Raw genomic sequence first — 12,597 nt, forward strand, 5'->3', positions numbered from 1 at the left:
CCATTATGATCATCTAGTCTGACCTCCTGCAAGATGCAGGCCACATAAGCCGATCCACCCACTCCTGAACTAATTCTCTCCCTTGACTCTGCTGTTGAATGCTCCAAATCATGATTTAAAGACTTCAAGTAGCAGATAATCCACCAGCAAGCGACCCCTGCCCCATGCTTGGGAGGAGGGCGAAAAACCTCCAGGGCCACTGCCAATCTACCCTGGAGGAAAATTCCTTCCCGACCCCAAATATGGCGATCAGCTGAACCCCGAGCATGCGGGCAAGACTCTCCAGCCAGACCCTCTGGAAAAGGCTAACAATATCCCAACATTGACCCTTTGTACTAATTACCAGTGTGGCACGTTATTGACCTATTGACTAAACCCGTTCTCCTCCCACAGGGATGTTAAATTTAATTATATAATGGTTGCTATTACAAAGTGGTCCAGGTATATATTCACCTCTTGGACCAGATCCTGTGCTCCATTTAGGATTAAATCAAGAATTGCCTCTCCCCTTGTGGGTTCCAGGACTAGCTGCTCCAAGAAGCAGTCACTTAAGATGTCAAGAAACTTTATCTCTGCACTCAGCCCTGAGGTGACATGTTCCCAGGAAATATGGGATAGTTGAAATCCCCCATTATTATTGAGTTTATTCTTTTTATAGTCTCTCTAATCTTCCTGAGCATTTCATAGTAATCATCACCATCCTGGTCAGGTGGTCGGCAGTATATCCCTAGTGCTATATTCGTATTATTCAAGCATGGAATTTCTATCCATAAAGATCTTATGGTACAGTTTGGTTCATTTAAGATTTTTAGTACATTTGACTCTGGGCTTTCTTTCACATATAGTGTCACCAGCATGACCTATTCTGTCATTCCTATATATATTGTACCCTGGTTTTACCGTATCCTATTGATTTTCATCGTTCCACCAAGTTTCTGTGATGCCCAGTATATTAATATCCTCCTTTAATACCAGGAACTCAAATTAACTCATGATAGTATCTAGACTTCTAGTATTTGTATACAAGCACTTATCAAATTTGTCACCTTTTATCTGTCTGCCATTATGTGATTTAATTGAATGGGACTCACTTTCATTTGACTATTTCTCTTGAGCTCCTACCTGTACTCTATCAACTAATCCTCTCCCCCTACTCGCATATAGAGAATCCCCATTAATAGCTCCTTCCCCAAGGGATGTCTCTGTCACAACATTGTGCTCCTCCGCACCTTTCAGCTTCCCCCCAGCCCTTAGTTTAAAAACTCTTCTATGACATTTTTTACATTTTACATTCCAGTAATCTGGTTCCATTTTGGTTTAGGTGGAGCCTATCCTTCCTGTATAGGCACCTCCTTTCCCAAAAGGTCCCCCACTTCCTAATAAATCTAAATTCCTGCTCTCTACGCCATCGTCTCATACACACATTGACACCCTGCAGTTCTGCCTGTCTAACTGGCCCTGTGCATGGAACTGGAGGTTCTGGACTTCAATTTCTTACTTAGCAGTCTAAATTTGGCCTCCAGGATCTCTCTTTTACCTTTCCCTATGTCATTGGTACATCAGGCTCCTCCCCAGCACTACACATAAGCATGTCTAGAAGTCTTGTGAGAGCCACAAATTCACACCCATCAGGCAATTCACCTCATCCTCAGAGCGAGAGGACACCCTGACACCATCTGGAGGGAGGGTCCCAACTATGCAATCTTTTCCCTCTGCGCCACTTGGTTGTTCTCCTTCCCTGAGACTTTCATCCTCCTCAACAGCACAGAGGCTGTCAGACTGCAGGTGGGACAGATCCACTGTGTACTGGAATGTCTCCTCTATGTACCGCTCTGTCTCCCTTAGCTCCTCCAGCCCCTCTGGTCTCCAAAGCCTGTGCATGGTCTCTGACAGGCAGGAGCTCCTTGCACCAGATGCACACACATGCCACCCGCCCACAAGGCAGATAATCCTACATGCTGCATTCAGTGCAATAAACTGGACAGCCCCCAATCTGCTGCTGGGCTTCTGTCAGCCTTTGTTTTACTTCTGCTGAGGTGTTTTTTTTTTTTTTTTTGTGCGGGAGGATTTATTGCCCTAAGTTTAGAGACGGTTCACCAAAGTGCGTCATGTGAGGTTTCCACTGAAAGCCTGGGTCCCACTGGCCCTCATAATTTTTGGTCATAGATTGTGGCATGAATGAATGACTGGGAAGAATAAGTAAAATGGAGTTTTCCAGTGGGATTGGTACAAAGCCCCGTCTAGAGGGTGGGAAGGTGCCTTCACCTGGACAAGGGTGCTGGGGCAGAGATGAAATATTTCCAGGAGTTTCTTGTTATCTCTGCTGCCCTAGTTTAAGAATTGCACGTTGTCTGTAAACCCCCCAACGGAACCCTGGCTCCACCATCAACATTCCCGGATGTGAAATGCAGCTGAGTGTGTATCGCTGAAGGCCCTGTGTAGATGTGAGACACCCTAGGAGCTCTGTGTTCTTTGAATGTTCGGAAAAACCCGAGCACCACACACAGATTAGCCCCAGTCTCTGCTCTGTGACCAGAGATGCAGACTTTTCCTCATCTGTTGGACTGTGGAATTACATAGTTAATACTAATTAATTTGTTAATTAGCTAAGTATATAAATGAAAAACCTTGTTACAAACAAAAAATGGAGAATGGCAAAATATAGATGACTTTTTCTTTATCATTACATTTCAAATACTGGGCAAATTCTGTTACAGCAGGGGCCTATTGTGAAGCACTGACCAATGGTGTCTCCCCAACACCTGCTTAGATCTGGTCACTGGTATTTCCCCTGCTCACAGCTGGTCAATGGGGCTTCCCCATTACCTACCCCGCCCCCAATCATGATGCTTCCACATGAGTGTCCTCCAGTCCTGCAGGCTCAGGCAAGCCCCGTTTCTCCAGTACGAAGGTGATGACAGGCGCAGACACCAGGAGCAGCAGAACCAGGGCACAGCGGGCAGCCCAGATGATGAGGGACATGGTCGGCCCTGCAACAAGTAAAGGGACACGATGACAGCCGTGTGGGACTGCAGTGCCAGCACTAGACACAGAGCAGCTGCAGTGTAACGGGGACCCCATGTGAGCTCCCAGAGGCCTAAGGGGGGATCATATTGCAGAGGGGCATATTGGGGGGAGGGATAGCTCAGTGGATTGAGCATTGGCCTGCTAAACCCAGGGTTGTGAGTTCAATCCTTGAGAGGGCCACTTAGGGATCTAGGGCAAAAGTCAGTACTTGGTCCTGCTAGTGAAGGCAGGGGGCTGGACTTGATGACCTTTCATGGGGGAGGGATTGCTCACTGGTTTGAGCATTGGCCTGCTAAACCCAGGGTTGTGAGTTCAATCCTTGAGAAGGCCACTTAGGGATCTGGGGCAAAAAAAAAAAAATTGGTCCTGCTAGTGAAGGCAGGGGGCTGGACTCCATGACCTTTCAAGGTCCCTTCCAGTTCTAGGAGATTGGTATATTTCCAATTATTACCTTTTTTTATTACCTTTATTACCCCTGATGGGGGGCTGAAGTGATGGAGGCTGTTGGGGAGTCTCCTCCCTTTGCCGAGATCAGCTCTGAGGGTTCACAGAGGAAGGGAACAGTCCAGGTTTGCTCAGGCTGCATCGGGATTTTCAGCAAAGTCCTCACAAGAGCCAGCAACAGACACAGCAGCCTAGACCCTCTCGCCCCTCTCCAGTGTGGCTGGCAGTTCACCATGGCGGTGACCCCCCCCGGGGCAGAGGGCAGCACTAGTCCTGGGCACCAGCTGTGTCCTCAGGAGAGGGTGGAAGTGGGACATAAGCGATGCCGGGGGCTGTGCTGCCCCTCTGCCCTGGGGGAATTGCACCTGCAGAGCCCAGCCCAGTCGGTGGTGACTGTGCTGAAGGCCGAGGAGTTACCCACCCGGGGGTGAGTTTGTCCCAGACTTTATGCCCTGAGGCCAGAGCTGGGGGCACAGAGCCGGGCTCTGATAATCTGGGTGTGACAGAGCAATAGCCCGTTACCTGTGCGAGTCGGCTCCTCACCTCCTCCGCGGCTGCTCGCGCTGGCTGTGGGACAAGGGCAAAGAGAATTGCATCGTGTGGGAGAGTCGCCTGCAGCCTCCACAGGGACGCGCCTCCCAGCAACAGACAGAGCAGTTCTACCAGCCACGGAGCCAGATCTCCTCCGGGTATAAATCAACCTCGCCCTGCTTGAGTCAGTGGGCCAGATCCCCAGTGAGTGTAAATCAGCATCACTCTGCAGGAGTGACTGGGGCCAGATCCCCTCTGGGTGTAAATTAGTGTCCCTCCATTGGAGTCCATAGGGCTCTGCCAGTTTACACCAGCTGAGGAGCTGATCCCTGGACTCTCTCTCTTGCTCTGAGTGTCACACTGAGTTTCCCCACTGCAGACTCAGCGAAGACGTCACTGTCCATGTAACAAACCCTCATTTCACTGATCCCTGGCACCTGTCACTGAGGTTGAAGCTCCACGGGGGTGAAAATGCCCCAGGAAGCTCTGAGCCAGGATTTCCCCACCCTTCAATCAGACGTGCTTGTCTATGGAGCACCTTTGGGTACCTGAATGTGCGGGAGACCCCTGCACCCTGCAGACAGCCCGGGGCTCGCCTGGTGGGCAGAGCGGGTTGTGTGATAGGCTGTGTGCAGGGGCGACATCCCCAGCTGCCCTGTGCTCACGCCCAGTGCTGAGGGTTCAGGGGAGTTAAGTGCTGCCTGGCCCTGGAGCTGGCCCCTCTGCACAGGCCAGGTTTCACTGCAGAGAGCTGGCTCTCCCCCGGTGTAAGTGCTGCAGGGAGAGGAGTTACCCCAGGGGTGAGTTTGCCCCAAAGTCTCTATGCAGCGAGGGGAGAGCTGTGGGGACAGAGCCCGGTTCGGATCCCCAGGCTGAGTGGGATGTGAACGCCACATGGGATCCATGGACGCGTGCAAGCGATGGCTGGGACAGCCCACGTGCATAGAGCACAGTGCAGGTCACTCCATAGCACTGACACCCCCTTTTGGGGCAGGGCAGGAGGAGCTCTGACTGCTCAAGGGCTGTGAGGTCTGCACAAAAATCTCTGGAGCTGCCTCTTATTTCAGCACAGCTGGGTACCGGGGGGATAACGTCAGATCTGAGACTGTCAGCTCTTCGGGGGCAGGGACCAGAGCTTCACACAGGGGGATGCAGCACGTGGCATGATGGGGCCCTGATCTCTGAATGGAGTGTCTGGAGGCTAGAAATGTTTTCTGTCAATACAAACCCCTATGGCGTGATAGAGAGATAGAGTGGTGAGTGTGTCTGAGCACAGACAGACAGATGGACTCACCAAGGAGCTGAGCAGATCTCCTGGCTGCTGGGACTCAGCGCTGGGAACAGAAAGGTGCCATTTGGTTAGTTTTGTAGATAAAATCTCCCCCTTTTCTGAGGTCCCTCCTGAGGGACAAAAGCTGCCTTAATAGACAGGGAAATAAATTCCTGGTTCGTGGTTTGCTGAAGAAGCAAACCGGGCAGGACGTTAGATCTGGGACATGGCAGGTTCCTCACACACACAGACCTTGGCTGAGCTGGTACCAACTTTCCCTTCAGCTCTCTAGAGGGCCAGATCCTCAGCTGGGGTAAACCGGCATTGACTCCAGAGGAGCTAAACTGCTTTACACCAGCTGGGGTTGTGCCCCCATTGGCTCTAGTGGAATAACACCGATTCACAGCAGCTAGGGATCTGGCCCAGTAACTTTCACACTCAGTGTCTACACTGGTTCCCATTTCTCCCCCACTGAAGAGAACTTACCAACAGTCTGGGCCGGGGCTGCTCTCGGTTCTATTTCCTCCCAACATGCTACAAATTAGCACAGGATTCCAACATACTCACCAGAAAGCAAGAGGCACAGAGACAAGATCATCACTGCAGTGGGGGAAACCAATCCAGATGAAAACAGCCCCGCAGTATCTGCTCCTGATGGCTTTGGGAGGAGACAATCCACTGTCACTCCCTGCTCCCACCTGCCTCCTCTGTCCTGTCTGACTTCAGCAGAAGGGAAGCTCCGGTCTCTCTTTCTGCTCCAATCTGCCGCCGTCTGCTCCCCAGGGTTGGATGCTCCAGCCAGACCCTCTCCCTGTTCCCAGGCTGCCTGGGGTTTGCAGGGCTCAGGCAGCAGAGATGCTGTAGCCTCTCTCTGACCTGCTCTGTCCCCTCCTCAGGTCTGATATTCATCACCGCTCCCCATTTCCTGCCCCGCGCCGCTCACCACCCCGACTGCAGCGTCTCTATTTAAAAGGGCTGGAGGATTGAGAACTGAAGGGGCCTGGTTTACTTGCTTGCATCTAAAAATATCACTGAGGAAACATCTCCCCATCCCATCTCACTGCCTGGGGACCAACATAGCCCCCTGGCTAAAGGCACAGCTGGGCCAGGATGAAAGGTCTCTGGGTGACTGGGGGCCCTGGATGTTGGATGAGCCTGAACCTTTTGCCTCCACCCTGGTCTCCAGTCCCTGGTGAGAAGGATCCAGCTCCCCCAGTGGGAAATTCACCCTCTGGGCTTAAGGAAACATAAATGGGGTCTGGGTCATGTGTGGGACCCTCTACACAAAGGTGAATTTCACCCCCAGAGAACACCTACCACAGAACTACACTGGCTTCCCCACCTGCTTAGTGTCCACCTGCCCTGTGCTCCACACCCAGCTCCAGCCACTTCTGCCTGTCCTGCTCTGACTGACCCCACTCCACATTCTGTACTCCTGAGAGTCTGCAGTCCCTGCTGCGAGACGGGCACCAGGGCACTGCCAGGTGGGGACAAACACAAGGCAATTGAGAAAGAGCATCCAGAAGTGACCTGTGAGCAGGTGGGAGCAAGAATCAGTGTAATTAAGCAAGTGGAGGAACCAGAGCAAAAGGCCAAATGAATATTTTGAAATGAAAGAAAGTCTTGTGCATGAATAGACATTAACATCTCTGCAGGAAGCCAAACAGGCAAGGTCCCCAAGGGAAAACCTGTACAAGGCAGAGCAGTCTTGGAGATCAACTTTTCATAGTAATTGATGCAGAAGTGGATTGTTCTGGGATGGTGGCTGGGCACATTTCACCCCTGGGATGGAGTCAGCTCTGCAGAGCAGCTGGGCAGTGAGAGTTCAGGGGAGCTCAGATATTTGGGGGTGATTGTGGGAACTATGTATTGTGGATGGTCAGTGGAGCACATTTGGAGATTACCTGCTAGAAGCAGTGTCCAGAAGACAACAATGTGAAAAAGGGTAAATATTTGTTTCACAATTGTTTTTACATCATTTTTTCAAATTCTTTTGTGAAAAATACTTGTTTTTAGAAAAAAAAATTCATGTCCCCCCTTTTCTTGGTGGGAAAATGGAAAAAGGAAGGGAGAGGGAATCCAAAATGTGAAATCTTTTTTAAAAAATCATGTGAAAAAATGAAAATGTTTAATTTTTAAACATTTTTCCAATTGTTACTTTAAAAAAATATTTTAAACTTTTCTTTGAATAAATGGAAACTTTCGAAAAAATGAAAACATTTGACAAAAACTCTCACTTTTTAAAAATGGTCATATTTAGATCACAAAAGTTTGGCAGCTCTGCTCCCGAGTGATCTCTGGGGACTGTGGTTCATTCTGAGCGGCTTGTAGCTCAGCCAGTGAGCAGGAACAGGGAAAGTCTCCTCTAGTGGGGGAGGGGGAGGTTGATGGTGGGATCATGAATAGCGGGATGTGAAGAAGGGGAACTCACCCTGCCCCCCCAGTCAGAGCTGCAAGCAAGAGCATCCGCAGAGTGAGTTCCTCCCGCTGCACAGACCCTGCAGCTGCCTCACTCCAACAGACCCTGAAAGGAGCAGAGATGGCTCCACTCAGGGAAGAAATGGCCAGGGCTCCTCTCTACCCTAGTGCATTAGCAGACACTTGAAAGGAATCAGTTGCACAGACCCTGTGATAAAGAGAGAGACTGAGCGAGAATGGTATTGTTAAATACCGTGCTTTGTTTATCACATCGCTAGCACAGAGACCAAGACTTTCAAAACGATTAGTGAATTGGGGGCCCCAAGTTAAGCCACCTTATAGGGCCTGATTTCCAGCAAGAGGGGCCTCAGTACAATCTGTCTGTCACCCCTTAAGCTGTCTCACATTGGACTCCCAAAATCACTGGCCATTTTAGAGGATTTGGCCAGAAGTGCTTGTACCAATTATGCATGTGCTGAATCTGTGTATGAGACCAGCTGTAGGGGATTGAGGGGCTATATCCCCATGGACCATTCTATCCTTTGCCCTGGGGCGGGGACTGAAATTAAGGATGATCAGTGTCAGTTGTGATGGGGATTTTTTTGCACTGTGCAGACACTGAGCGGCCAGTCCAGTTCTCAGCTGCCCCAATATTCCCTGAACATTGATCATTTCCTGCTGAGGCAACAGAGACAGCTGTGTGAAAGCTGTGGGCATCCTGATATGTTCCCAAAGCAGATGGACTAGACCCAGCACGTGCCCATGAAACACGCAACCAGTGCTGCTATGGAACCATCCCTTCCATGGGCATCGGCTTTGTTCCACTACCAGTTTAGCTAGGAGGGTGGGCTTCTCAACTAGCCCCCACCCTTCCTGGTATCTTCCCTTAAACATTCTTACTCACAAGGCTACTTGAGTCCTCCCTTGTGAGGCTTGTCACCTGGGCAAAAACACATGGCCCATTGGCATTTAACTATTCAATTTCCCCTTTGTGGCAAACACTCTGCTGTTGCGGCATATGCTGAGCACAAATGGTTACATTTTGACAAGTCCCTGAAGGACCGGTACTTGCTGAGCCAGTGCTTCCTTTTCTGCCTAGAAGTCCTGTCTCAAGGCCTGCAACTTGCCCTGGGCATAGGTTTGAGTTGCTGCCTGGTTCATTATCTATGCTCTTAATTGCTCAATTCTAGTTATCAAGTACACATCTCTTCCATTTTCTCCAGCTTCTCTATTGCCCAGTCCTGCTACGACTTGGGGTAGATCCACCTGCCACCCTTCCCAGTCAACCAGGGTGGAGAGAGGACGAATGCTAAACCCCTCTCCAGTTCTCAGACTCACTGTGGCTGAGTGGGCACACCTTTAATCATGCAATCCTCAACATATAACACCAACAGTACCAAGCAAAGCAAACATAAAATAACAAGGGTAAAACAAATGGTGTAAATTCTGCAGGGCTCCCCCGTTCTCAATTGCCCACCAAACTGTGACAAATTTCTGTTACCAATCTATCCCTCATGTCAGGTGATCAGGCTGACACTACAGGATCATTGGGGAAGATAAAGAAAACACACCATATAACTGAATTTTAAAGCTTCATTAATAAAATAATATAACAACAACAAAGAGTGTTGGGAACGCTCCCACATCACTCAGGAAAAACATTAATGCTCCAAGCCCTAAGCCACTTTCATACTCGCACACGTACGTCCAGACTGGCCACGTCTGTGTATAACATTCAGAGAAAGGGGAGAGGTGGACGGGAGATTATCCTGTATACAGCTTGTCCAGAATTTCCAACATGCTTCCGCTCTTGGGAGGGCTGTTCTTTTACACCCTGGAATCTCCTGCGGCGTCACTTTCAGAGATTCCAGTCCAGATAGGCTGCCTGTGGCTTCTCCAGTGTCACCAAGACACACTGGCTCCGGGGTCGCAAAGGCACACTGTTGGATCTCACTGGACAGTTAAGCTTTGCAAATGTAATCTCAGTTCTGTAACTTGTATTGCCTTTGGTTTGTCTCTGTCTATATTTTTTCACAGCCAGCTTATTTTTTCACACCCTTATTTCTGTGTAATGCTCTAGGAGAAATAGGGGGATCTTTAGGGAGAAAGGCCCCAAATCCATAGACATTCCCCTATCCAAGCAGTGGGGTTTATAAAAAAACCCAACCCCCTGACGGATGATGTCAGTGGAGACAAGGAGTTCTGCTTCCTGGCAGGGATGATGTCCCTAAGCTTGTGTGCCAGAACCTGTGAATGGGCACCACGGGATGGATCACTTGATGTTACCTGTTCTGTTCATTCCCTCTGGGGCACCTGGCAATAGCTGCTGTTGGAAGACATGATACTGAGCTAGATGAACCTTTAGTCTGACCCAATATGGACATTCTTATGTTCTTATGCTCTGGGGCAGAGTTTGGCAAACAAAGCAGAGAAATACAGGGAGGTCTCCATGCAGCAGTGAAGTCACCTCCCCTGCCCCATAGAACAGCCTCACCCCACGTGGGGGTTTCACTCTGATCAGGGTGGCAATTTACACATGGAGATAACTGGGGGTTCTCATTCCACTTCACTGTTGTTATTAACAACACACCCAGCATTCATCAGCAACCCTACAATAACAATCCAGTACGACTCCAGCCCCAGCACTTAAAAGCAACCGGACAATAATAAATCAGTGTGATCGCATCCACACCACTCTCAAGCAGATCTACAATAACAAACTAGTGTGACAACAGCCCCAGAATTCACAAACAATCCTACAATAATAAGCCCACAAGAGTGGTCCCCACAGCCTTCAAAAAGACCCTATGATAACAAAGCAGTATGCATGCAGCCCTAACATATGAGTAGCCTCAGTACCTATGGACAACTCTACAATAACAATCTCACATGGAAAATGTCCCAGTGCCCATGGAGGCACCTACAAAAATAGATCAAAATGCATCCCCAGGAGCTACAAACCTTCAAACAAAACCCTTTTCATGCAGTCCCGGCACTCAGGAACAATCCTACAACAACAAATTGGTTTATGTTCTCAAATAGAGCTGGGAGGAAATTTCTGCACAAATACTTTACTCACTGAAAAATGCAGTTTGGGCCAACTCAAAACTATTCACGAATTTGACCTGATTAGTTTTAGTTGGGCAAAGGATTTTAATATATTTTTAAAGCCAGCTTCAGAAGTGTGTGTTTGACCACTTAATAGCAACTAATAATTTGCTATTTTTTGGAACAAAGAGCACGAGGAATGACTCTCCAGTCTGGTGATTAAGGGACTCAGGAGCTAAGAGACACTGACTCAAAACTTCTTTCTCCTTGTTCAGAGGAGAGATTTGAATCCATAGCTCCTACCACCCAGCTGAGCCCCTCAATCCCCAGCCTATAGAGTGGTTCTCACTTGCTCACACTTTGGCCCAAGTAATATTTAAATAGTTATGCAAAGTGGAACGGCCTCCACCAGAGAATAGCACACCCCAGAGTTGCCTGTGCCCTTCATGTTAGGATGCTCATGCTGAGTTCAAGACTCGCTTCAAAGTGGGTTTGCAAATGTGGCTTTCCCACATCCCAGGCAAGGGCCCTCGCCCCGGGACAAAGGTTGGGAGGGGCAGGCACTTTTAGGAAGCTGCCCTGAATTAAATGTTTTCTACAACCCAAAACAAACTTTCCAGATTTTCGGACTAATTCCAAACATGTTTGGAACCAACCTAAATATCTGCTCTGAGTTTCCAGTTTGCTGCTGGACAGAAACATCAATTACTGATCCAGCCACAACTGACCCTGCAATAACACACAGACACAGGCATATTGCAGAAGTCTTTAAACCCAGCACCAACATCTACAAAAACACACCCATCAAAAACTGATGAAGCCCCCACCTCTGAGCCTGGAGTGGCCGCTCGGCTCTGGGATGTGCCCTGCAGCGTCAGGGTGGGGCTCATGTCCTCTGAAGACAGTGTGTGGGGTGTCTCTGCCGTACAGCTCCCAGTGGCTTCCTCTGACCTCTGTCACTTCGGGGTCCCAGCATATCCCATGTGACATAAGATATCACCTGCTACAAGCGCCTTCCCTATCAGTGAATCCCTGACCCATGTTGGGGGGAGCTGCAAAAGACAGGGACTTTGATTATGCTCTAAGAAGGAGGGTTAAGTGTGTTGGGAGGGAGACCCACAGGTGCCCAGGGACCAAAAGGGTGGCTCACTTGGGCCTCATCAGAGCTCTCCCCCATACATCCCGCCCTGTTTCTATTCTGCTGCTCTCCCCTCCCCTCATCCTAGCCTCATCCTCTGTTCCCTTCCCCCATCTCCACCCCTTCCCTTCTCCTCCCCCTCCCCATTTCTACCCCCCTTCCCTCTGCCCAACTCCTGCCCCCTCCCTCCATCCCACTGTCTCCTCTTATCTGAGAGTTTTTCCTGACCCCCCCCCCATTACCCCACTCAGGTGGCAGTTGGCCGTTCCCCCCGACCCCCGCAACGATCCCGTCGCTGACTCTACTTGCCAGGCCCCTCCCCCCACAGGAGTTTCCCAAATCGCTGCAGGCGGCTCTGGCCCATCCCCCAAGCTTGCTGCACCCAGGGCTGGAGGGTTCGGCCCATCCCAGCAGGGCCCTGCCAGGCTCCAGCAAGTCTCCAGCCCACAGAGCAAAGGGCCACGTAGCCCCTGACTGTTTGCTCCCCTAGTGATGTCACCACGCCCTGAAATGCAAACACGGGAGTTACACTGGCATTGCTCAGCCGCGGCCAGACGCCCGAGCGAGTGTGGGGAAGAGACGGGCTCTGCCTGCTGAGGCACCAGCGCTGGAGAGGCACCAGGCAAAATTCCCACCTTTGTGAGCCAGCCTGGAGTCCAGCTGTGGGGCCCCAGTTTGTTGGGTGTGTCTGGTTTTTATTAGCCAGACAAGGCGGGTGAGG

The 12,597-nt window shown here is 50.1% G+C and overlaps 1 protein-coding gene across 1 annotated transcript in view; it reads right to left on the reverse strand.

Annotated features, from left to right (window-relative positions):
• Window positions 1–2,841: 2,841 nt before the first annotated feature.
• The window catches only part of LOC123350600 (butyrophilin subfamily 3 member A1-like), a 71,841-nt gene continuing 62,085 nt past the window's right edge, over window positions 2,842–12,597 (reverse strand). The window contains exons 12-13 of the mRNA XM_044989247.1: window positions 3,994–4,038; window positions 2,842–2,990 (exon numbers count right to left, since the gene is read on the reverse strand). Of these exons, the coding sequence (XP_044845182.1) occupies window positions 2,842–2,990; window positions 3,994–4,038 (194 nt within the window). The remainder of the gene's footprint in view (window positions 2,991–3,993; window positions 4,039–12,597) is intronic.

Source organism: Mauremys mutica, chromosome 15 (assembly GCF_020497125.1).
Source record: "Mauremys mutica isolate MM-2020 ecotype Southern chromosome 15, ASM2049712v1, whole genome shotgun sequence".
NCBI lineage: Eukaryota > Metazoa > Chordata > Testudines > Geoemydidae > Mauremys > Mauremys mutica.